The following is a 27,133-nucleotide window of genomic DNA, read 5'->3' as shown; positions in this document are numbered from 1 at the left end:
AGCTGTGAATGTGGAAGCATGCCAAGAGCACCAAAACAGGAGGAACAGTCTGTTGGAGCAAGTCCTTGCCTGAGGCCACTCCAAATGCCTCTGTACCAATCTCAGAGACACGAGTTACACCAGAGCCTCCTGGAAACTCTTCTGAAGAAATATTGTTTGAGATGTGCAAGAGCACCGAGCCATTTCATTTACCTACTGCTATTGCTGTTCTTACTGAAGAGCACTGCTGGGCACCCTGTTTGATTTGTGAGTAATCCCAGGTCTCCCTAAGGCTGGATGGAATGCTAGCTGCTGGTCTCTCACAAATGAGAACATCCCGTGTTCATATCCCCTGGGAAATCTCTGGAATAGCAAGATGTGGTGGGAGCTGAGCAGAGCTGAGAAATCAGCATTAGGAGGGCAGAGAGTGATTTGTTGCTGAGCAGCAAAGCAATTGGAAGATGCTGGTGGATGAAGCGTGAAGTGAAAAGGATTAGAAGATGAGTGCAAGTGAAAGGTGCAGAGCAGCTAAAGCCTTGGGAAGGAAGCAGCCAGAAAGTGTCTTGGCGGGGGGGAATGATCAAAGGTAACTTTAGGCACTGTGAACAAAGAGATGTTCTGCTTGCTGTGTGTAGGGACAAAACTGTTGGTATTGCAGACATGCCCACCCACTCTAGTGCTTGTCCTGGAGGAAGTTGCCCATGTTGGTGAACAGACATTGCAGCCCTTCCTCTCCTGCTCCTGGGGCTTTAGGATGGAGCTCCTGTCAGGGGAGGCTAGCGTGCCTCTGCTTTGAGCAGCATTTTGGGGTCCCTGTTCAGAGCAGCCTCTTCTGAGGAGCAGGAAAACACCCTGAGCAGGGAGGGGAGCAGAAAGGATGAGGAGGCTCTGCATGCCCTGAGCTTTGGGTGCTGGCAGCAGGCTCAGGGTGAGGGAAGCACAAGAACAGGTGAGCTGGGAGAAGAGTTGAAAAAGTGAGGCTGAGGTCTTGTTTTATGCATCAAGGATCATGGGTATGCTTTAAGTGACAGATGCACCTAAACACTTTGCTATTCAAAATGAAATTTACAGGAACTACCAGGAATAGCAAAATAGTTTTGCTAAAGGATACAGCTTCCTGCTTTTGGAACAAGGGCTAAGACATGCTTTTTGGTTTTTTCCCATATTTCTCCCTTCTGCCAGCATGAGACCTTTTATTGTACCTGTTTATTTCCAAGATGAGTCTGTGGGATCCATGTGTTTTGACAGAAGCAGTAAACCAAAACCTGCTGCTGTCTCAACACTGCTTCTCTAAGGTTTTGCTGGGTTATGGGTGAAATATATCCAATTTGTATGCTCATGGAGCACCAGAATGTGCAGTAGTGAATAATTTATTTTATTGACATTTTATTTTTGCAGAATACATTCACATCAAGAGAGCCTAGATTAAAAGTGGAAAGCATAAAAATTCATTAAAGTGTATGTGTGATTACATGAGAGTCAATCATTCTAATATACAGTTTCAATGTATTGACATTAAAGAAATTATTAAAAACTAGACATAATACATGAGAAGACTTAATGAGTGTCACAGAGATCCAGTGAGGAAAGCAGGGCATTCAGTTTATTGATAAGAGATAAAGAGATTGGCCTTTTAGCTTGATAGTTATTTACTTTATGCCACAGTTTCCTACATTTGAAGTTCCTGCTCTCTGGGCTGCTAGAGAGCAGGGGATGTGAGATTCAAGTGAAGGCACACGATGGGGAGATACACCAGCACCACTCCACTTCAGCCCTCTCCCTTCTTACTGGAGCAGCACTGAGTGCCATCAGGAATGAGACTTTCTCAGGCAGGGAATCATCAGTGCATAATTAAACAGCAGCCAAAGAGACAGGAGAGTGATAGGGGTTGTTTGCCTGATATGGTTTTGCTGGTAACAGCTTCCCCTGCTGAAAGAACTCCCACTGCGGTAATGATGAAGAAGGTCTTGAACAAAACTTTCTGTTTCTGAAACTCTTCCTTCCAAAGCTGAGACTGCAAGTACTGCAATACTGGAAATTTATTTATTAGTGCTATGTGGAAAAAACCCCATATTCTCCTTGCAAGGAGATTTCTCCTTCCTCTCGAGGTTTCTATTATCCCTTTGAAGCACTGTACTGGTAGTTGGTAGCTGGATTTCTGTCCAGGTCATATAAGTTAGGTGGAAAAATGGTGTTTGCAAAACAATGATGACTCATCTCAAAAAACCAAGAAAAATTAGCCTTCAAAAGAAGTAGGCTTATAAAACTCTTCTGGGTTTGGGAGTAAGGCTCACCCTACCTTCAGTGTAGGAGTCAATAGTAGGACTGAATCTGCTGCTGCTAAGTACAGCAGTGTATGTGTACTTGTCTGGAGTCCTGCATACAAGTCCTACCTAACTCCTCTAAGGCATGAAAAAGCTACAGGGAAATAACTTGGAGGAGTGAATTTTGGAGGAGTTATGGTATCCCAGAGAAAGCAACAATAGAGCAAAGCTAATCTCTCCTTTTAACTCACGCTGATTTTCAGAACTGAAAAGCTGTTGGAGAAGACCTCCCAGTGGATTTTCTTCAGTTTTACAGCAGATCCTGATTCACGCTTCCTTCTTTCATATGTGAAATGAAGGTTCAATATTTTGTCCCAGCTTGCTTTGGTCTTGCACTTTTGCTCTTTTTTTAATTGAAGATTACGTTTGGCTTGTGATGTTGCTGACTGCTGCCCATTCTGGAAAGGTGTTCAGCTGGAAGAGCCTAATTCCCCACGTGTTGATGGCCACCATGACAACAGCCAGGCCAATCAGATTTACACCCAGGCCAGCTTTCACCTGCAAAAGCAAAAGCATCAGAGCAACTTAATGAAACCAATTAACATAGGGAAAAAAAAAAAAAAAGCAGTGGTATTTATACTGACTCGTATAGAGTGTGATAATTTATGTATAGTGATTTCTAGAGGAAAAAAAGCATAAATGAGAGTGTATGTGTCAGGGTATATGTTGGAGTATTTGGGAATGAATATTCAGGTTAGAGACTGATGCAATTAATTGTGAACTGCTTAGTTTGTCACTTGGACTTCTCAATCAGATAATCAGAATGGGGAGTTAAACCACATAACAGAGTGATACATGACTTGCTGTGGAGCTACATGATAAATCTAATTTCTTATGCTCTCTTGTGCTTGTTTTAGTAGGTCAGAGCAAACAGGACTGTATACTCCTAAAGCTCTTTGGACCATTACATTTATTAAAAAAATACAAATAAGAAGTGTGTGCATCCTACAGCAGATCTGTGGTTGTTCTTAATCAGACAGCTCTATTGCGTAAGAGCAGTTCAGACATCACTACTTAATATTAGCAGCAATATAGTAATTATTGCATCAATGCTATTATTATTATTATTATTATCATCATCATCATCATCATCATCATCTTGATGTGGGATTAGGTGCTGGAGTTGCATGAAGCATGGGAGGATGTACCCAGTGCCAAGACTCACCATATCTTTGATCTGGCAGTGCCCATAACTGAAGACAATGGCATTTGGAGGGTTACCCACGGGCAGCATCACCGCAAATGAGATGCACATGGTAACAGGAATCAGGGTGTATAAAGGGTTGATAAGCAGGGTTTCTGACTGGAAGAACAGAAGGAGAGAGGTGTTTCACCTGATCAATAAAAGTCACAGCTGGCAATGACTATGAAAGGACCCTCTCTGCTGAATCACACCTGCCTAATTTCTAAACTTAAGCATGAAAGTATTTTTTGGTTGGTTGGATTTTTTAGAGCAATGCCATAATTTTGAGCTGGTCATGCTCCAGGGATCTCTCTTGAGACATTTCACACTGAGGGAGGGTGGAGTTTGCTACTATTAGGACATGTTTGCTCTTTCTCTCACTTGTTCTCTGTGTCATTCTGTTTTGTGTCTTGTGGACCTTAACACTGACTGCTGCTTCACTCTTCATCCGTGAGAAGTCACAACAGGTTAACACAAAGAACTTGCTTCTTCCAGTTGCTGAATATGCTGAGACCATTATGTGATGTCCTCTGAATACTAGTTAAGAGAACCAGCTGTTCATGATCCAATTTGCATGGTGAGAAGGCAGAGATGATGGAATATTTTTTACAGTGTGCTAAAGATGCAGTTTTCAGTGGTGATAAAATTTTCCATTTTCATTGCTTTGGCCAAGTTTTATATGAGAGGGAAAGGGAAGGATAAACAGGGCTACTATCATTTTGGGGAGGGAAGTGTCTCCAGGTTACTTTTGCAATCTGAAAAGAGTCTGCCTTAAGATGGCAGTTCACACTACAAGTAGATTACTGCTCTAAATATTTTTCAGGAGAATCTCTTTCTGCATGGAGCAGAAGCATATCTGAACTACTGAGCCACAGAAACACAATTACATATTGTGATCTGACCACATCTTAATATTAACTCAGAACTGTTCTCATAATGTGCTTTGGGACAATCTCATAACATAGTTATAATAGGGAAAGATGATTAACAACCTCCATTCTTGGACAGAAAAGTTTCACATGACATTAAAAAAAAAAAAAAAAAAAGGAAATTTTCTGTAACTGCTATTCCAATATAAAATTAAATTACTCTGTCTTTCTTCTACCTTTGTCAATAGCATCCTGATTTTTTTCTGACTCTTACAAACATCTCTGCTTTCCATGGTGGAATACAGTATGTTTTACCAGATCAACCCCTTGAACACTTCTAAATCTGAAATAAAATTCAGCACTCCAGTCTTTTCTTACAAGTAGGGAGCAGGTGACTACTAAGTAGTGAACAACACATTTAAAGTAACATTGGCAAAAGCATCTCATGCTTCATGTGAAATTCACCTAACTTGTTAATTCCATAGTCACCTTTTCTTATAAATTCCATGATGCTAAAATATGCTTTTGGCTGCCCAATTATGTTTTTGTTCCTAGTTTCAAGACTACAGAACAGTAGCTTGGGAACTGAGGCTGGGTTTCATGTGGACAGAGTGCCAAGACCCTGACATCCTGAAAATTCCCACAAGCCTGTGAGGAAAAAACAGACTGAAAATATCACTATTTTAACTCACCATACTGCATAAAATAGGCAGAAAGATGGTTATGGTTGCTGGATTACTAACAAATTCTGTTACCATGGACACCAAAATGCAAGCCAGCAGAGTTACAGCCCAGGAGGGAAGGCTACTCAGGGAGAGCATTTGACGTCCAATCCATGTAGAGAGGCCAGAGGTCTGGGGAAAGGACAGAAGCACAAGAATTACTAAATATTTGGTATGTTTGTCAAACAGATTCTTCTTTCCGTGGCAGTTTACATCAGAGCATCCCACCAGCAAATAAACAAAGTTCAGGACAATGCTTTCTGCATTTCCTTTTGCTCAATAAACTAAATTTTACTGCAGTGTTTAATAAATAGCAAGAAAGACATATATTGAGTGCAGGGAGTGCTGCCTACTGCATTATGTACAAAATTTAAAGTATCCACATCATAAATCCAAATTGGGGAGCATACAAAGGAATAAAAGGTCAATAATATGTTTAGGAAGGAGGATAAAAAAAAAAATCTACACCAGTACCTTACATCCAGCTGCTAAGGCATAACCTCCTCCAACCAACACTACAATCTCCCAGGGCATGGTCCTCTGAAAGTCCTTCCAGGTAATGATGGGCTTCAGTGTGTTAATTTCTGTTGACTTTTCACCATCGCCTATATGAAATAAAGTGTATGACCAGTATTTACTGCCCTTTTTGCAAAGACTTTCACATTTTTGACAAGAATAGAAATGATTGAAGATGCATGGGACTATCTGAGAGAGAGGCAAAGAGGCATAGCCTGTTTCTCTGGATAGCCTGGTCTCAAAAAATGCAGTGTATTAATTCCAAACATCCTGACTTTCCCTTGGCTGCTCTGTTAATGTAAATAGCTGTAAACCCCTGTGTTCTCATGTTACAGCTTTTTGAGGGACTGTGTGCTGTGTTGTGATATGCATGTGCATATATCTGTAGACCACAGAGATGGTGTTACAATGGGATTATGTTATCAAAGAAAGGCTATGAAGTAGGCCATGATGCTGGATAAAGGACATTTAGGCCCCTAGATTTCATCTGAGGACATTAGGGTTTTTTTAGGGTCTGAGTATTTTCTAAAAGGAGGAGTGTCATATTTTCCTAAAACCTGTACAAAATATGACAGCATAAAAATATATGTTTCTATATATTTATAATCTTTACATAAGACTGTGCAGACAATTCTACTGTCATACAGCACTGCAGAAAGACTGGTGCAGCAAACTGATCAAACCGCTGATTGCTACCCAAACACAAATGTGAAATAATCTCATTATCAAGAAGACTGTGAGAGAAGCATTCCACAAAATTGGAACATTGTCTGGCACTCTATGATGTCTTTAATATTTATCTTAAGATATTACAGTGACTTCCACTGTATAAGTGATGACTAATTTTTTTACTGGGGTTTATCTTGAGCTGATTTTGCATTATAGTTTTTTAATATGGAACTCCATCTAAACCTTTCTTAAAGCTCAGTCCTCAGTCCTAAAGTCTAATTACTCTGCTAGCACAGAAGAGGTGGCAGTCGCAGATTCAAGACCTGTTTGTCATCCTCTGGATGAGACAATATGAATTATGGCAAAGGAAAAAGGGATGTGATGTAGGATGGGCTGGTATCAGAGGAGAAGATGAACCTTGACTTTCCAACATAAAAGTATCTTCTTGGAATTTTTACGGACAAAAAACCCGCAAAAAACAAACAACTAGTCATTGAAAAATGTACCAGTTCTCTTTCTTACTGCAATCTCCTCACCTTTTCTCCTTTTTCCAAAACACGGCTTTTTTGCTGGAATCAAGAAAAGGAGAAACCCAAGAAATACAGAGACAGTGGCGTCAGTCCGGTAACCTTTCCTAAGAAATAAATAGCAATGTTTTCATAAAAAGCATTAACAGAAACATTGCCAAACCAGGTACATAGCTCCAAGCACATTTCTGCAGGTACAGTTGTATTCCCTCATCTGAAGTCATACTAACAGCCTACTAGAAAAATATGCCTGCATATCAAGGGTACAAATTGGATTTTTTTCCATTTATTAAACTGACTCTGGTAGGCAACTTCAGTCACAGCTCAACAATTTTAAATATTCTGATTGAAAAAAAAATCCCTTTTGGTTTACAAATCTATTAACTTGGAGGTACAAAAAAATAGTGTGTTTACTGTAGTAACACATTCTAGGGAAAAGCCAAACCCAGGTGATCCTTTAGAAATGAACTGTAGATTGATTTTAAATTAAATGTTTAAAACTCTTTCTGCAAAAATATTCTGAAGAGTACCAAACTCCAGTGATCATCAGAAAATCACAGTATTAGAAATTGTTTTTCTGTCAAAATTTGAATGAAAACTTAAAGTAATTTTATATAGTGGCAGTATAAAGAAAACTTACATTCAAATCCCTTATTCTTTGATGTGCAAAGTGTGTTATAGTAAGCTTTAATATAATTTGTTTCAATATTATTTAAAATAAAAGAAAAATTATTTGCTTTAGTCACTATTCTCAGCAATATTTAATTGAATGGACAATTTCTTGATAAAACACTTTGTCAAAAATTTTAATTTCAATTATCACTGCAATATATTCTAGTGAAAACTTCTTTATGAATGCACTAAAATGTTTTAAGCTCAAAATTTGTCCCTCCTATTCTTTTACATTTGAAATGGTTTCATTTACTTTCTCTACTTAATTCACTTTGAATACTGAGAAAGAATGGAATTTTTCACTATACAAAAAAATATGATTTAAGAAAAAAAATTCCTAATTTTTGAATAAAGACTCCATTTTTCACTGCCTTGTTAAATGTGTCTGATGATGTCTAAGCAGGAAAAAATTGTTGTAGAAAGTCATGAGAAGCAAAGTTGTATTCCTGTGCAGTAATTATGGGGATTTTACTCACTTCTCAAAAAAAGATGACCATCCTGGTACAAAGCCAGGCTCACGAGTGAACCAAAGCAAGGTCATCAGGATGAAGAAGAATCCAGTCACCATCTCGGGATAGCTAGAAATAAAAAACAGAGAAAGCAAGGAAGTAATTCCAAGGTCTGTCTGAAAACTCAAGAGCAAGTTCCAGAAGAAGTAAGAAAGTAGAAACTGGCTTCAAAAAAGGATAAAAAGCATATGAAAAATAGCAAGGAAGATTAGTTTGAATTAAAGAATTCTAGATTTGGCTCCCAGCTGGGAACCATCTAAACCCAGTAAGAAATAGGCTAAAAATATCCATCTGTATTTGCAATGCTATCATTCATGGGCAAGACCTGAAGGAAAATATTTCTAAATGCTTGTTTTATATTTGCATTATTATCTGATTAAATGTGTTAACAAAGTGAAGTTCATAGTAGCATTCCACTTTAAACACATTCTCTTGCATATTTTAGAAGGATAGAAAGCCTAAGAGCAAATGACAAATTAGCACAGATGGTGCACACAAGGTGACTTGAGGATACTTGAGGTGGCTTGAGGATTTTTAATTTAGCATAGATTTAAATTAAGAGTGATTTCATTTTTAGGTACAGCCTGAAAAACAGTTTAGTTTCAGAGTTTATTGTATTCAGGCAGTTGATCTGTCAATATTTCAGTCAAACAGCACAAAAATGTTTTGTGAAGAAGGAATTCTGTGCCATATCAGCCCTTTTGAAAATGAAAATGTTGCCAAATAATCTTTTCAAGATTTTCTTGCCATCGTGCATAAATAGCATGGGCAACTGGGAAAGTTGGACAACCCATGGCATAGGAAAAAGCCTTTTTTGAACTTATATCCACTAAAATAAGTATGATTCTGAATTAGGAGAAGGGGTCCTTTAGGGTTCAAAGACAAACCTGGAATAAACTCAAATCTTTCCTTTCTTTTCCCTTTTTCCTCAGAAATAAATGAGTTGCATGTTAGCACACATGCTTGTAACAAAGTCTTTGATTTTAGTTCATTTTTGCATTTTGTTCTATTTCTATACTGGAGAGGAGGAAAGAGAGCTGATAGTTTTAGAATAAGCTACATGAGCCCAAGGCAACATGGAGGGCAGTAGGAGACAATGAGAGACAAATTCCCAAGGAAGGCAAGTCTGGTTTACCTAACATTTCCCAGTTTCTTGTATTCCTCTTGAATTCTTCTCTCTGACATTTCTTCCCGTTTGGTCTTCTTCTTTTTGCTCACAGAACAAGTCTCTTTAAAACTGAGATAGCACAATAAAATTAGGCAAGGGCATAATGAAGGGGGGGGAAGTAATTAAAAAAAAAAAACCCCAGCAATGGGGTAGACTGAAAATTCTGGTATCAGGGACTGTTGGGAGAAGATGTGACTGAAGCAAGGTGTGATGGCAACGGGAAAGGAAAATACTGCGTGTGCTATTTCATTAATCTGGTTTCAAGTTCTTGTAAGATTCAATTCTAGACATAGTTGGAAGGTCCCCAGGGTGCTCTGACTACTACCAATTGGTATCACTGAGCCATCTTGAGCCATAGCTGGGCTCCCTCAACGTAGGCTCCCTCAAAGAGCTGCCAGAAACCTCCCAAAGCTACAGCTAGTGTCTATCATCACGTGGAGAGATTGTGACAGAGGTCAGCTATCAATAGAAATGTTTCATGGGCTAACTATGCTTTCCTGGATCAGGGTTATCCAACATATTTGGGGTCTGCTCTGGCTTTTGAGACCATATTTGCTTTGAATATTCAGGATTCATAATGAGGGAAAGCTGTGCTTGGGATCCCATTAGCTGCCATGAGATCTGTCTGCTTCTGCTCATACTGTCACAATAACATTTGTTTATAAATCAGGCACAGCCAGAAAAGCACCACAGTGGCCAGGGGAGTTAGCCTGGTGTTTTGTCCAGGTGAAAAATGCCTGTACTTCTGCTAGGAACATGAAAACATGTTTCCTAGCTGGATATATTGAGCCTCCTATACACTTGTATGGATGTTAAGTGAATCCCATAGTTTATTCAGTTTTCCTTCATTCTGTAAGAAAGCATGGACATTCTTAATTGAAATTAAGATGCTTTCAAGCTCACTTTAACCCTCTCCTGTTCTTCTTTCCAGAAGTGTTACCTAGCTGTGTTTTGAGCCACAGATTCCTCCTTTTTCACTCCAGCTGTACCCTCTGTCACACAGAGGTGTAACAGGATCTAAGCCAGTCTACAAGACACAGCAGCAGTGACGCAGGCACCACGGCAGCACAACTTTTATAGTTCTTTAAGGTGATAATAAGTGCTTTTATGGTTCCTGCTATTTCAATATCTCATTGGGTACCTCACTAGGCACCCAAGCTGTAGCACTGGCCAAACCATGGACTGCAATCTCCCTCAGTGTATCTGCTTAAGGCCAGACTCACAAAGGAATTCGCATTGCTCAAGATCTAGACAGGCCCTGCCTGGCCAACAGAAGGACTTAACCAGGGGTTGCATTTCACATGGGCAAATATGTAACAGGTTTTTTTAGCTCACTTAGAGTTGCTCTTCATCTATAGATATTTTAAATTTCCTTGCAAATCTTGCTGTTAGACTTTAGTAAAATCTACCAGTAGGGAGGGATGAGGCTGGAAGAGCCCTCCAGGCTGGAAGAGAAGAGCTATATGGTTTATAAGGGGCAGTTCTGTAGTAACTTCCACCCTTAGCTCTTCTTTGCTGGCAATGATCCTTTGATGAGTCCATTCTCTTTCACCCTTGACCTGGTCTAGGGCCTTAAAATCTGAAATGCTATTCCAGCTAAACCAAGCAATAACAGATTGATGGCACAGGGCTTCCTAGGAAAATAACATTACAGGAATTTATTAAACATTTATGCAGAAGCATTAGGCAGCTGTTTCAACATATTCCAAGTGTTTCCAGGCTCAGGAGGATGTGAAGGCAGAGAATTGAAACCCAGTTCCCAACATAATATGTTCTTTAATGAAGTGCAGTGAATAGAAGTCAGAGATTAAGGAATCAACTAGTACTTCTCAAAAAGTCAATAATGCTTTAGTCTCTGGTATTATTTAGAACAACATTAATCAGCATGAAGTCTTGGATGCAACGTGGAATTTCAATTTTTTTCCAAACCAAATTAATTGAGGGTCATGTTAGGACCTGTTTCTTCTCAAGATTAAAAAAAGTGTGGCAGAGGGAATTTATATTAGCCTTTTAATGGAGCCATTCACCTCTAAATTACTTCTTCAAATCTAGTCAAGGTCAGCAGCAAGCAGAACTCATTATCAATTTATTCATTGTCCTGGGTGAAGTAATGATGTCAATTCAGTTTACTTTTAAGAGTGAACTAAATCAAATTAAGCAAATTTAATTCAGGGTAAATGTGTCTGCATCACAATTCAATGCAGATTAACAAAGTCATTCTAAATGCACACATTTGGCAGTTTTCATTAACTTTGTAAAGACAATATGTGGTACAAATGGACTAGAAGACTGAAACTTTTTCTTATTTTGGGGCTTAGGGACTGGTATTAAATGTATTTGTCTCTTGGGCTGTGAGTCCCACCTTAAAGAGAAATATATATGGAGTCTATTTACCTTTAGTTTTGATTGGTTTTATGTTAATTTAATTGAACTGGAGGCAGATCTGAAAAGTAACTTGTTTACTTGCAGTTTTTTTCTATTAATCTTTTAAACTGTGCTTTTCCGAAAGGACTTATAACAAGATATTTGGTCCACAAGGGAATCTTCATTGTCATAAGAGTGAAAAAAACCCCAAACCAGTTGAATGCTTAGTATGGATTTCCATCAGCAATACCCGGGCACTTCAATCTCAAGCAGCAAGACTCTACACTGCTGTCTATTCAGGGCAGTTAAACAGTGAGATTTCCCCTGGTAATTGTTCTGGCAAGAAGAAGGAAATTGTGCCTTAAATTTTGTCATTTGCCAGTCAAAACTTCTTTATGAGAACGTTTGAGAGGAGCTGCAGATGCCCTGCTTTTGTAATCTGTATGTCTTGAACAACTTTCACTCACTTGCAGCCCAAGAACAGCCAGTGCAGCCAGAACCAAGTCAGCATCAACATGATGAGGGAGATGGGGAAACTGAACAGAAACCAGGTTCCAAAATTCACCACTTCAGCTTTTGGGTACTGGCTGTAAATTAAAAAAGAGGATTCGTGAGAAGTTAGAACAGTACAGGGACAGGGACCTCCAACAGATGTAGTTGCAAACACATCTATGGGCATATTTATCTGTCATGGGGTGAGAGAAAAATTCCATCAGTTTGCATTTTCAAACAGCTGCATTACCTGTGCAGAGTGAAACCAACAGACAAACAGTGTAGCTCTCCAAACCTTTAACACCAGATGGTCTAGATTGTCTGGCCAGCTTCAAAAAGACTTGGAGATACCTGAAGTGAAACTCCATCCCTACCTGTGGTTTATATTAAAGCCCCTTTTAGGGCTGGCAGCCTTCAGGATGTTTTCACCCAGAACCTCTTTCTATGTTTTCTCACGGGCCACACAAATATTGATACTAAAATACTACATTCTGCCCTGCTCTGCTCTGACAAAGATGTTGGATGTGTGCATTTGGTGCAGCTGTCATAAAAGCAAGATCTTGGAAAATTCTTTAAAATCCAAATCCTTGGATTAAGCATGACTTCTGAACTTAGTCTTCTGTGCTACCACCATTTAAGAGAGAGAAATGAGAGATATCAAGGCAGTAGTGGTAGTAGAAGATGGTCAGAATCAGATCTGAGCTTGAATGTGTTTCTGTGCTTGAGAAGTGCCACCAGTCTCCTGACAGAAAAACATTCATGTTTCTGACATTGAAACATTCATGTCTTTGAGAACCCTGGGCCTGTGATAAAGGAAATACTTTGGTGATCAGAGAGCTGCTTCTCATCTTCTCATGAAGCAAATGCATAAGGCCACATATCTACGCTGGTTGTCTGGATTTTTTTGCACTACATGTTCAGCAGCTGTTTTTATGACATTTCTTTTGTGAGTGTTTTTTTTCTTTGCTCTATCTTCATAGCTTTAGTGTTTACTTTTCTAGAGTGCCTGATGCCTTCATGATAATCACTATGTCAAACCAAAAGAAGTTGCTGGAGAAAGTTCAATGCTCCCACACTGAGGAGTGTTTACTTTGCATGAGAGAAAGACATGGGCATGTAGTAACCTTCAAACATTAACCATTGGTAATAACATTAGAGTAGAGAAAGAAATAGATTTTCCTTCATGGAGAGTGTTCTTCCTAGGGCTCCTTGAGGTGGGAAATGACCCACAAGGATGATAATGATTCTCACCAAATCCCAGTGCCACTTACTTGTTGAAGTGCTCGAGGAAGATGAGGCTGGTGGAGGTGCCTATGATGGTGGTCAGCCCCCCGATGGTTGCAGCGTAGGAGATGCTCAGCGAGAGGCATTTGCAGACCATGTGGTCATGCCTGCTCTGGTACTGGTACCTGCTGCTCAGCCCGAGGTCTGAGGGCTCGGGGGGCAGGACCAGGATCTGAGCCTGTGAGGGGACATATTCACAAGAAAAGCAGGTGATCAGAACAGCAGCCCAGCTTGCTCTAATGCCAGAGTGATATGGGGCCCAGAGAAGCAACAGGTTTGTGTAAGAAAGGTCAGATTTTTCTTTACAGGGATTTACTGGGATCAGTTGTGGAAACTTGTCCCAGGGCCTAAAATGGCTTGGTCTATGACAAAAATGTAGGATAAGCAGTAATCAGACTTCTGGCTAAGGTTTGGGCCAGCTCCAGGTCTCACTGGAATATCAGTGGGATACCAAAAGCCTTTGAGGGCTGCAGGGACGGGATGCCAGCACTGAGCAGAAGGAATCCATAATCCTTGAGGCTTAGAGCAGCCACCACACAAAGGCTTGGTGAACTTTTCACACTTAAACCAGCTCAGGGTCTCTAATTAGGAATGGAGTGCTGGAGAATCTCAAAATGGAATGGAAAAGGCTGTGCAATGGGAATATGGAAGGAAAAGATGCCAAAAAATTTTGCTCCAAAAGAAGCTTTCATATCAGTCACAGGAAAATGTCTGTGTTGGTAGATGAAGTCCTTATATTGGGAAAAATTGTACAGTACCTCAAGGCAGTTCTCATGCAACCTGTAATTTAAGAATGAGGAAAAAGATAGCAAGTGGTTCAGAAAGATTTGTTACATTTACCAATTTTTATTTTGATTTATTTTTGAACTGTGAATGCAAATTCTTGTGTTGATTTTAGCCTCTTCTTTTATGGACATAAACTTATGCCATTAGGACACTACAAAATTGTCATCCAAACAGCAATCTCTTCTTGGATCCCCTCAAGAGAAGTAGAAATACTGGAATGAATTGATTTAATGGAGGATTTTGAGGCTGGATATTTTGGAAGACAAAAAGGAAGTGGATGCTAAGAGTACCTAACAAAGTGGCTGAACAGATTAATGGTCTGCTTTTTTCATTCTGAGTAGGGTTTTCTGTGCCAGGGGTTGTTATTTTTGAGTTAGGCTATTTTCCAATGAGGATTTGCAGAAACAAAGTGGCTATTACAGTCAAATAATAAAGGAAACTCGTGATCACATTAGTGGATGTAAAGCTAAATGAATTGTCCCAGCCATTGGGGAAGGGTTTTCTGAACACACCTCTGCTGGGTGCAACAACTGGCAAAGGACCAAGCTGTGGCTGTGCTGAGACAATGGAGAATGATTCCTTTCAAAGAACAAATATGAAACAGTAGGGAGCAGGTGATATTCACATCTGTCTTTTACCTCACTCCCAGTCTAACATTTCCTTACCTGAGGTAGGTGCTGCCCATTGCTTGTAGAATTCATTGTTCCAATAGGGTTGGCTATCATGTGCACACCATTCATACTCTGCAAGGAGGAAAATACCTTTGGATTAACCTTTCTTGTGTTCCCAGGGGCACTTGTGAATTTGTGACGCTGTGTAAAGGTACTGGCTGGCAGGCTTTGGGGACAAACAAGGAAAAAGAAAAAAAGGCTCCAAAACTACAAGAAAATCCAACCCACTAATATCAGCTGTCAATTTTACATTGGGGAAAAAAAGTTTAAACCTCCTGCTTTTTTTTTTTTTAATTTTATTTTAAAGTGATTTTAAAGTCAAATTATGCTGAGATTAGGTCTTGCTCTGTCATGTTGGAGACTCTAACAGGTCCCTTGAGCCTGTGATTTTGTGATATGTACAGGCTGCTGCAGCAACTTGAGAATTCTCAGCTTCAGAAGTTGGCAATACTGGAACAACAAAAGATTATATCTGAATTTGCTGGAAACCATATGGAATTGTTAGTTCTCTGACTGGATCTCAGGGTCTCCAGCAAGGAGTACAACAGACATCTATTGTTTTGTACTTCTGTTGTTGCTGTTACGGAGATAATGTTCCCCAATTGATTTGTGCAAGCAGGCTGACAGGTTAAACACAAAGCAGGACATTCGGCAATACCTAATTTCTCCCAACAACCACCATACATTTGAAATAAAGGGACCATCAGTTTTTTTCAGAGCTGCGTGCATTTTGCTCTGCTGGTTCCTGCACTCGGAGACAGCATAGCACAGAAGATACCACCTATGACAATACCTTTGAGTGCATCAAGGAGCTGAAGTCAGTAGTAGTAGCACTAAAAACAAAGAAAGGAAAATATGCTTTAAAAAAGCCTGTTCATCCAGCTTCTGCAAGAAGCACACATCATGGGTGGGAGGGGCAACATCTGCAGGAGAACTAGTGCCTACTAGAATACTGAATACCACTTACTAGAACCTCTTATGTGGGCTCATAGCCAAAAAGTAAGTCATTATTATATTTCATAGCTCAATCTCTAGCTGCGTAACAGTGGAGTTCTACCTCCATGCAAGAAAAGATTATTTTCTTGGTAGTATTTAATGCATTCTAGGACAGGACTTCATTCCCTGTGGAGTGAATCACCAGGCAATCCAGCACCATTGCTGTCTGTTCTAGTCAAGTTCTTCCTCTGCCAACTTTTCCAATGCCATTTCTGAGTACCTACCTGTACCACATTAAAGCCTTCCCTAAAACCTGCCCTGTGTGGCATGTGGATCATGCAAACAATCCATTGAACTTATTTCCAAAAGATGTACTACTTTTCCTGCCAAATTCAAAGCTCTTTTTCAAGTAATCCTATTTTAATAATAGTTCTGTTTGAAATATCCCTCATATACTCTTTGATAGGGGTTAAAGGGATTAATGGCACAATGTCGACCTGAAGATTTGATTCTATATTGCATAGAAAATATGGCTGGGATAAAAAGAGATAACAGAGGGAATATTGGAGAAACCAAATAGTCTCTAGACTAATGAGAAAACTATTTAAATCTTGCCAGTTAACTTAAAGTCATCAACCTGTTTATAATAAAACTGTGTATAATAAACTTAAATAAACTTGTTTCTCTTTTATTTTGAGCAGTTGAAAACAATACAGAAGGAGCTCAAAAAGGGACTGTGCAATTTCATTCCTGCACTTCATAAGATGCTCCTCAGTATTGGCCTATAATAAATTTTTGGAACATTAGCTTTGTATACTGTCTTGTATGCCTTGAATTGATGCCTTGATGTCTTGAATAGATAATTTGACAATGAAATTATTCCTTTACTTGATATACCTTTCCCTCACTAGATTCTTCCCCAAATAGAAACCACTGGTGTTTCAAATATCTGAAGAAATTAGTCTATATTTAAAGAAATCTTCTTCAAATTTTGTAGGGGAGGAGGGGTGTTTTTTTGTGGGTTCTCCCTCCCCCCACGTCCCCCTGCCCTCCACTCTCATCTCTCTTGAATGCAGGCAGTTCAAACTTTCTTCAGGAATGCTCTGTAAGTGATGTCCCTCTGGATATGTCCTGTGGGCAGCCCGTGCTGTAATTGGATCCTCTTCATCACTGTTCCTTCAGGGGAACAGAATAAAAACCTGTGGACAGCACTTTCTTACACAGCACAAACTCAGATTTCAAAAGAGCTTTCAAACCCCTTGAAATATTTTCCTTCTCCCTAAAATATCCATAGTTTTAAGAAATAAATGAATACTGCAAAATTTTACTGAGATCCAGACCATTGCATTTATCCCATTTATCATGTAAGCCTTCCTTGTCAGTCACATGTGACACATTCACTTGTAAGGTTTTGCTTGCCCTTCCTGGCTCTACTCCTGGGTTCATCTCATTGCAACCTGTGTAGGGCTCAAATGTCCAGTCCTGGTGTACAGGGTTCATTCTTACTCCTCATTGATGAAGATAAGCTCCAGTGAAGCTTGGCCGTGCTTTTCACCGAGACCTGCAACAGAGGAACAGAGAGGAGCCCTTGGGGTAAGAACTGAGCTGAGCTCACACCACTGCACCTGGAGGAGCTGCTGCTAACAAAATCTTGTCCAAACACTCTCAGGTGTTCTCTTGATGCGGCATTTTATTATTTTGTATTGCACTGATCATGTGCATCTGGCAATTAAAGGACTATGATACCTACATGTAATAGACAGGATTGGATGAAATAATTTTCAGCCTGGAAACTGTAAAGTGAGAGAAAAGAGAGATTCTTTTCTTCCTAAGCCGCCTTCTTCTGGGAAGGAATGAACCAAATGAACCTTAGAGCTCTTATCAATTTTTTATTATGAGATTGTCAAGAGAAACCCTCTAAACCTCTTCTAAATTTCCTGGACTTTAGTCCCAAAGGTTTCCTTCCAATCCTGTAAAATCCTGTGACCAAGAGTTTATGACACACAGCTACAGCAGATGCCCTGATTCAGTATAAAGTTTCCCAACTCCTATTCTTCCATCTTTTCTAAAATTTCCTTTCATTTTTTGAAGGGAATATCAGAATATGAAAAGGAAGAGTACATATCAGCGGTTTTAGCAATGTAAGTCAGACAGATCTGACCTCGATAGAATTTCAATAATATGTATCAACAAGTCTGGTCATTGACAAACAAATGAGAAAAGAGTGAATGCCAATACTGACAAATACCTATTGGCTTGTTTTCTTCAGCAATGGTGCTGCCTGCAGTCGTGATGACCTCACACTCCTCCTCAGCATTCACCAGCTCCTGGAGCACTGCCTCCACAATTGGCATCACCATGGCTGTGGTGGAGGTGTTGGAGAGCCACATGGAGAGCACCGTGGTGCAGCACATAAAGCAAAGGAGCAACCTGGAGTGCAGAACACGGGGAGTCGGAGGTGGCAGAAAAAGGAGGGGAAGATTTGTAAGCTGTCAAACTCTGAAAGATGGGTATGAAAAATGTCCCAAACCAAGGCAGATTTTGCCCATAGATGGGAAGATCAGAGTGGTTTCAAGCTGCTGCTCTCAGCCTCAGACTACTCCAAAGCCAAAGGTTCACTCACATGCCTGGCTTGGCTCCAGCCATCATCACCATGCGCAGGGCAATTCGCTTGTGGAGATTCCACTTTTCTACAGAAGCTGCCACACAAATCACACCCATGAGGAGCAAAGTTGTGTTCTTGAAATATTCAGCAGCCACCTGCATTAAGGGCCAGGGAGAAGCAGCCAGGTAAAAAAGCAGTAAATACCCTACACAGAAAGCATGCTGAATGAGAAGAAATATAGCATAGTGCATTTTTGCTCCCTCAGGTGAGAATGACAGGGAGCTGGAGAAAACAAAGAATTCATAAATCAAAACATTCTCTTTAAGCTCTGTCTTGTTGTGCTTACAAATAAAGCTCTATCTTCTATTGTTTATAGGCTTCTGAGTTTTGAAGAGATCAAGAGAAATGTTATATTTGCAAGCAGGATGTTTAGTGCCTGCAGTGAGTCAGTCATACTCAGCTAGGCTCAGATGGAAACAAGCACAGACAAAAGTGCACTGAAGGCAGCTTATTCATGTGCTTCATCTGCTTTTTCTTTCTGGAGGTATTGTTGTCTATCTTGCCTATACTTATTTCGTCTTGTTCAGCTTTTGGGAAAAATGCGGCATCCCTAGGACTTCCTGCATCAGAATAAAAGTCCTTTGGGACTTGCTCTTTGAATGCAATAAAAAAGGGCTGGTATATTGCTGCAGTGAACCACAAATCCTGTGTCAAAACTTGTCACCTTGGAAATCCATTTCCATTTTATCAGGAAAAGAAGGAAAAGTTTCAAGAATAAGAACTTTAATTTAAAGACAATGAGCAAAAACCATCACTGGCTCAGGAAAATATTCAGACACCACCTCCAAAGCAGGAATTGTGGATGTGGATCTTGCTAAAATATGAGAAGATATTCTGTGAAGCAACTGCAAAAATGACAAATTAAGCAAACCATAAAATTCTTACTCAAACATACACACTTAATTCCGTAAAAACAAACAAAATGGGAGAAAATAAGAATTACAAAGAGATGCTTGGGGTCTAGCAAAATTTTTCATTTCATTTCGATGCAATCCTTCCTAGGCTGTTGCTGGAATATTTTTCAAAAAAAATGTCATTTCTTCAGTTTAAAACTAGTTCTCTAATGAAATGTAGGTGCCAGCATTTTAAAATTATTAAGATCAGAGAAAACAATAATTTTTCCATTGTCCTCAGTTATACTGATGCTTCTCCATAAAATGCAAGAATGACAATAATGTTATTTTGTGAAATTTGCAACAAGTTATATATTTAATGACATTTATTTAATAAGTCCCTATGGTAACTAAATAGACTCGGCCATCATAATTGTGTGCCAGAACTTTTAAATATCACCTTTTTGGCTTTCTTCCACTGGTTTCTTTCTCATTAACTTTCTTTATTTTCCTGCTACCTTTTCAAAAAATAATGAGGTGAATGAAGGAAATCAATCAAACCAGCAGCATGAAGAATCTGTTTTTTTTTCTCCTTTATTCCTTTCAAAGCCATTTTGGAGAAATAAGTGAATGCTAATAGTCTCATTAATACCAACATACATATATATGACACACTGGTTCATGCACTTAAGCCCCTGTGAGTAATTTGTAGCTTAAATAGTAGTAATTTTCTAGGCAAGAGTCAATCCAGAACAGCAGATTGGAAATAATACTTCAGAGTTGTTTATTTTTGAATGCAGGGACTTATTTCTGTTCCTAAAGCAAAGAATACATTCTTTGCAGTAGTCTTACTGTCACTTCATTTGCTATTGCATTGAATTTCTCTCAGGCTGACATTAAATTTCCTTCTCCAATGTGGTGCCGAATTTTTAATGAAAATGCCCAACTACTTTACCTTTATGTTAGGAAAAAAAGATTGTGAAAATACTGAATTGTGTTGGTATGAAAATGTATCTCATTTTATTGCAAAACTTGGGGGAATAAGCAGTCATTAAGCTCTCGGCTCATGCTTGTTTCTATCCATTTATGGGTATTCCCAGTGATAGATTGTGAGAGAAATCAAACAATTTTATGTTTGCTACATATTCCTCTGCATTCTTATCTGCATTACTCATCCTTAAATCAAATGTGCTGTCCCTTTACCCCAAAAAAGAGATAGAAAAAGGCAGGGGGAAAAAGTAGCAGAGAAAATAAAATAAATTCTTGGCATATATTGAAACAAATTAACATTCAAAAAAACCTCAAGTAAGCAAATTCAGGATTGATCATAGAGACTTTTCCGTACAGCTACTCCTTTGCCTGAGAACTTATGGCTACACTGCAGCAGTAGGTTACAGCTTTGAAAAAAGGCTAGACATTCACCTGGATAACAAAATTATCTAGTTTTTTCCAGTAAACGGTAATTTGTTTTAGCATATGTAGCCTCTTGCCTTATATGGCATCCACAATAAATAAATAAAATTGGAAGGAAACTTGACAGTGTATCCTGTGGGCGCTGTTCACATGGATTTGAGGAGGGCAGAGGTGGGATCCTTTGGTGCAATAGGTGTTGGTAATTGTTGGTGATGCAGGAGCTGAAAGGATGGACACCTCTCCTGGCTATTGTAGCCTGTCTCATATCTCACATCCTATATCTATTTTCAGATGAAGAAGGGGCTGGTGGGACCCAGTTACACATTACAGAATATACACTTCTGCCTCCCATACCTCCAAGTCTTTGCTGCTGCACTAAGATCAGCCTCGTTCAGATAATTAGCTGAGACCAAGAACATTAAATGATAAAAGCACACAACGGTCTGACCTCGCTGGACTTCATGACCCCAAAGAGAGGGTACAGGAAAGCAGGAACCAAGGCTGCTGCCCCAAGAGGCACTGCTTCAGAGACCCAGTACACAGCAGTCACGATGAGCACGTAGGCACACGAGGCTTCCTGCAGGGACAAGCACAGAGGATGAGTGTCACTGCCCCACCACATGCTGTGGGGAACCCTGGGAACTCACCCATAGGACTCCTCAGACTGTGGGTGCCTGGGTTTAAAAATAAAAAACCAAAAAAGACTGCATTGGGACCTCCAAAGGTGCAGCTGTTTGGGTGTGAAATCTTGGCTACCTTCTGAAAGGAGAGTGTCAGAAGATGATGCTAATGGAAGTTTTCACACATAATCCAAGGAAAAGTATTGTGATAAGCCCATTTATCAGTAAAATAATGGCTTCAAGTGCATTTGCAAATTCATTTTATTTCCATAATCCAATATTTACCAAGAATTCAATCATGACTCCTCAGATTAGACCCGTTGACCTGTTATGTCAAGATATTTTTCTCTTCAGTCCTGGACAAAGACAGGAAATGTTAGTTTTCAGGACCAGATGAGAGCATTCATATTTGCCATAAAACTGCCTTGTAGTTATTTCAGGAAATGTTCTGGAAACTTGGGTTGGAGTTTTTTTGTTGTTTTTCAGTTTGTTGGGGTTTTTTTAAGCAATGTGTAAACACATTTGTTAGCTGATTTCATTTGCTCAGGTAATTTCTACAGACCTTTGGAAGAAGACCACAGGCCTGCGGGATTGGAGGCAATGGGTGAATGGAGCTAATCAAACAAATTTGCTGCTGTCCAAGGTTCTGGTTGAAAAAGACATGAGGGCATCATGGTGAGCAGTCATGGGGAGCTGGGATATGATAGAGAAAAGTTCTATCTGCTGAATATTCTTACAGGAAAACAGCCAGTGAATGGAAATGTTCTGGTCCATTTCTTTAGAAATGTCTTTATTTATGGCTCTCATTGGATTTGTCCTTATGCTCAGTTTCTTATACTTAGCAGTAGTTTCTGTGCTTAGAGACCCGGGGATGTCTGCTGGTGATAATTACAGAAACTATCCTCAAGAAAAGGTTTTTCCTTTTCTCTCCCTTTCTCAAATTTGAAGCCAAGTCCTGTACTGGCCTTAACCTGCTGTTCTATGGCAGTTAGTAGGTCTGCACTGATTTACTCCAGCTATAAATTTATCTGTTCTTCATTATGCACCAGATACTCCATATGAATTCATCACACCATATAGAGTCACAGCTCACAAATGGCTATTGTTTAGAAAATTCACTGTTCACAAATGTTACTTGAGTCTCCTAAAATATAATTTTATATGCTATACATCCATCCTGGCTGGATGACCTCTAAATAAAGCAGCTTTCAAGAGGTCTCACAAACAATTCTTGCAGATCCTTGTGCAAATCAAAGAGCGTGTTTTACATTTTGTTGTTTTCAATCAGTTTTGTGAACAAGGTGGTAAAGGCTAGTGAAATTATACAGGGATGTGGGTTCAATGGAATCAATCAAAAGTTTGTATTTAAATTCATCTTTGTAGATGTAATTTTCACATTACCTCTAAAAAATCCACACTTAGATGTTCATCTCTTTTTTTGCAGTACAGCTTATAATAACAACAGGCATAACACAGTCCAGAGATGAAGTTAAGATAGATTCATATGTACGATTTCTTTTACTTGTGCAAGAATTGTAGCCAAAGTTACTCAGAAGCTTGGATTTAAATTAGCTGCCAGATCTTGCACCGAGTCCTGTTTCAGAATAGTGTAACATTAAATGATTATAATTCAACAAAGCCAGGGTAGATTTATGTCAGATATTGGGGAAAATGTCTTCAGTGGTAGGGTGAAATTTAGCCCTGAATTAGCCAACTTGCTGTTCTGTCACGTTTAACTACATTATACCTCAAGGTAGTGAAAGTGGAATAGGACAGAGGGAATTTGCATCTCTACCAATACCTTACTGGGACGGGCACTAAGTCTTTGTGTTTCCTATACACTAGGCTGTAATCATTTTACAAAAGAAAAACCCCAAATAAATTGCATTTTTAAATGGTACAGAACTGTAAGCAAGTACTGGGAAAGCCAAGCTTGCTAATCTCCACTAAAAACTTAATCGGCTTGTCTGGCAACTTTATTTATTTTCTCAGTTGGTTTCCAAGAGAAACCATATTAATCTCTTCTATTTAATTGAACAGAGTTTATATATTTAATTAATGGTTACCAAAGCTACTAAGTATTACACTGAAGCAGTGGCAGTGTAATTTTAACTGTTTCCTCACTTGTTGTTTTACAGCTGAAAAATTCTGTTAAACCCACCTCAGAGCTTGAAGCAGGGAATAGGAAAACATGTGATGGCTGGAGGAACTATCATCTAATTATCTGTCTTCAGTCAGTCCCTTAGGTTAAAAGAAGAGCTGAAAGGAAGGCATGGCTAAAACTAAGGGTCATGCATAAAACTTCTGTAAGTAAAATATCCAAGGATCTCAGCATGATTAAAAGGAAGAATAAATTCTATGTTAGAAATTTGCCCACTTATTTCCCCATTGCATATCTTGCATGCAGACGTGTGGTTAAGCTCTGTAAAGAGATAGTCCAGCCTCTGGAATAACTTCTTTGATTTTATGGGATCATGCTGAAATTTCATCCTTCAGTTTGTGTAGATAAAACCAAAGGTAAATGAAAATGTGTCAACTGTGGCTCTCCAGAACCTGTCCTCTGTTTAGGGTCCATTCTGCTGATTTGGCATATCTAGATGCCAACATCCCCTGGTACTACATTCTCACAGCTCTGCCAACAGGTGGCTTTCAGGAGTCATCCAAATGTCCTTGACTGGGTGCAGTGTGACCACAGCAACAGTGGTCACAGAAAGCCTGTCCCCAGCTGACTGAAATCATGAGGCCTTGTGGCATCTCTGGCTTTATGACCAAAAAAAAAAAAAAAAAAAAAAAAAAAAAAAAAAAAAAAAAAAAAGTGGATAAGGATTACAAAAAAGAAGTAAAAATGCTCATATGTCACTGTAAACAATGAAGGAAATAAGGACAGAATGAAAAAAACCCTCAGGTTGTAAAGCACACACTTTTTTTTGACCTGAAAGACATTTATGTATGTCAAAACATACATATGTATGGCACAAGCTCAGTCTTAACTCCAGAAAGGGAAAAAGAATTTGAGCAAATTTTCTCAAATTCATTCTTCACTCAACCATTTGTTTTCACAAAATAATATAAAAGAATCTGTGGACTTTATTCCCATTAGTAGCATCTACCAACAATTCTGAGTCCTTGTGCTCCCTTTGATCTCTCCTGCCACTACACACGTAATGCTCTTTTGATGTTTCCAGAGATGTGCTGGTGTCATCAAAGAAACTGCAAGCTGATTCCCTGCAAAAATGCAAATATAAATGACCTGGTAATTTCAATCTCTATAAAAAAGACAAAAAATTTAACATAATTGTAAAAATACAAGCATGTGAGCAGGCATCAGATTTAATCTTCATATTTAAAAAGTAATCATAGTCAATGGGTCATAACAAAGTAAAACCTACACAATAGCACTTTACTGTCAGCTGAGTTTAAATGGTGTAGATGTTTTCTTAATAGCACTATAAACATTTGTCCAGCTCTTGGCCAGATTGTCAGCTGTACTTTACCCTCTGTGATCCCTCACATATATACAAAGTGGATGTAAATCTCCACTGGATGGATTTTCACGTCACTTTGCAGGAAAGCAGCACCTGAAGTGCAGAGGTGCAGAGTAACAGTGCAGAGGAGCTTGTACTGCACAACAGCAATTCTTGCAGCAATCCTGTCAGTGAACTCCTGCTTCAGCAGCAATAAGGTGCTTTACAATCCCCTTGACTGAGCATGCCAGGGAGCATCTCTTTTCATGTCACCCTTCCAGTGAAATCAGGGGAGATTAAACCCCTCTGTAGAACAAGCCTCTGTGAAAGGGCGAGCCTTTCTGTTCCCTGAAGAGCACAATTGTCTGTTATTCATTCCCTCTCTTGAGATAAAAGAGATGAAAAAGCACTGCAAGAGATCAGCCAAGATATATTGAAGTTCAAAGCAGGAAAACTCAAAGTGCAACATACAGTTCAGTGGTGCAGGAACATTTCCTTTCTATGAATTCTGGTTTATTTTCCAAACAAAATGTTACTGTTTTGTTTTTGAAATCAGCTATGCAATTTCTAATCATTTGCATTTCTATTGGGTAACATACTAGTATTAATAAATCCCCTGATACTTCAAGGAAAAATGAATCTTCAGCAGCGTAGAGGATGGAATGGATATTGCTGCACTTTTGGGACAGATTTATGTCTAGGTCTGTGGGCAAGGACAAGGTACAGATTTTTAATACATTGCAGATTTTGCTAAGTTAAACACCACCACCTGTCTAAGGCAGAAAAACATTGCTATTTTATGGGTTAAAACTGCTGAGATGTGCAAAGAGAGGACTTTACCGTGTGGTCAAGGCATTCAGTATCTCCAAAGCAGTGTCAGGAACACAGCTGCACTCACTCCTTTCCCTGGTCTGTGTGTTAAGCACAGGATATTCCTCCTTTGCATTGCTGTGTATGCCAGTGTCAGAGTTCCAGCAGAGTTCCAGCAGTGTTCCAGCAAAGGCACCTACACCTGCCCTGGAGCAGCCAGTGCCATGCACTGTCACCCAGCCCCAGCTCCTGCCACACCTGAGCTGCTGTCTTTATAAACCCACACTAAATTGAAAGTCCCTCCATAGACACTTATAACTAAAAAACTAAAGAGTCAATAAGCATACCTTTTAAAGACCTCTCCTTAAAGAAAATTTCATGGATGTGTTTGTTCTGTTCCCCCTTCCATACAATATTATTTTAGAAAGAGATCCAACACTTCTGCTTTAAAGCAGTGGTTTTCTAGCTTCACCTGACTCTTCAGCTCTGCTTGTGACACAACTCAAGGTAGCTCTAGCTCTTAGTGATGATTTCTCAGTGACCCTCACAGTCCTTCAAATGTGAGTCTTTGATTTTTCTAAGATCTGTGCTTCTTGACATCTTTGTCTTTCTTTTTGCATGCTGCAAACTTAATCAGCAGGACTATCTGTTGCACTCAGAGGTTTGTTAAAAAGAAAATGAAAATGTACTTACACTGCTGGGGTATATGAGTGGCAGAGGAAGCAGCAGAAGTGGAATGAGGACAACAAGCAAGAGATTTCTGGATCGGAGAATTTCCTTCATCACTGCCATGCTCCTTCTGGTGGCTTTCTTCTCCTTCAGATTCTTCTCTGGTTCCTCAGATATTCCAATTTTCATGCTACGTTTTCCTTCACCTGTGCCTGGATTTCCCCCCAAAAAAATCTCACAACCTCATCGCTTATCCCTACAGCCACCAAAAATATCTTTCTTACTTTATTTATTCTTCAATCTGTTGTTTTGAAAAGGCTTATTGATTAAAAATACATTCAGTTTAGGTAGGGCTCACCAGCACATCTGAATTATTATCACACCATAACATGCAGAGGTTTGCAAGTTGGAACATAGTGATCTTTTGACAAATTTTGTTTTTCATTCAGACTCACAGCTGTAGATGTGTTATATCCTTATTCCCATGTTTTATAAAGTTTTTTCTTCCATCATCTAGTGGTGTTATTTCCGTTTTCATAAACAAGGCAAGATATGTTTTGAGCTGCTGCTTTTCCTCCTGTTTGGTAGTCTGCAAGTTTTAAATACAGTTTCTTTTCTGCTGGAAGATTACTAAACAAAACAATTTATTTTCCAATGCATAGAAGTAAATTTTCAGGTACTTCTTTAAAGAAAAGACCAAATTCCCCCTCCATTTGCAGCTCCTTCAGATTTTATTTCTTTTCTTCTATTTTGTATCTACCTTTACCCTACTTTTGCCCTGAGCTTGGAACTCACATGGCAGTAATTCCAACATGGATTATACTTGATCTCAAGACAAAAACTTGTTAAAAACCTACAGGCAACTCTAATTCACCAATGAGGAATGCAGAAGGTAGAAGTTGCTCCACCCATTGTTCCAAACCCAGTCAGAACATTTGAGAAAATCAACAGCCTTCTGACATTCCCACAAATATATAAAAAGACCTTT

General features: G+C 39.3%; 1 protein-coding gene across 1 annotated transcript; it reads right to left on the bottom strand.

The window, feature by feature from the left end:
• Positions 1–40: 40 nt before the first annotated feature.
• Positions 41–26,268, bottom strand: SLC13A4 (solute carrier family 13 member 4). Its single transcript, XM_041487472.1, has 16 exons — positions 26,170–26,268; positions 21,031–21,159; positions 18,295–18,431; positions 17,920–18,101; positions 17,178–17,232; positions 15,529–15,568; positions 14,730–14,807; positions 13,266–13,456; positions 11,970–12,089; positions 9,106–9,207; positions 7,938–8,039; positions 6,799–6,896; positions 5,552–5,682; positions 5,048–5,209; positions 3,469–3,606; positions 41–2,801 (listed from the first exon to the last, which is right to left on the bottom strand). Exons 1-16 carry the CDS (start codon positions 26,266–26,268, stop codon positions 2,664–2,666), a joined length of 1,902 nt encoding a protein of 633 aa, XP_041343406.1. The 3' UTR covers positions 41–2,663.
• Between the last annotated feature and the right edge of the window lie 865 nt (positions 26,269–27,133).

This window comes from Pyrgilauda ruficollis, unplaced genomic scaffold, assembly GCF_017590135.1.
Source record: "Pyrgilauda ruficollis isolate IOZ18807 unplaced genomic scaffold, ASM1759013v1 scaffold80, whole genome shotgun sequence".
In the NCBI taxonomy this organism is placed as follows: domain Eukaryota; kingdom Metazoa; phylum Chordata; class Aves; order Passeriformes; family Passeridae; genus Pyrgilauda; species Pyrgilauda ruficollis.
This window is presented reverse-complemented; position numbering and strand designations above follow the sequence as displayed.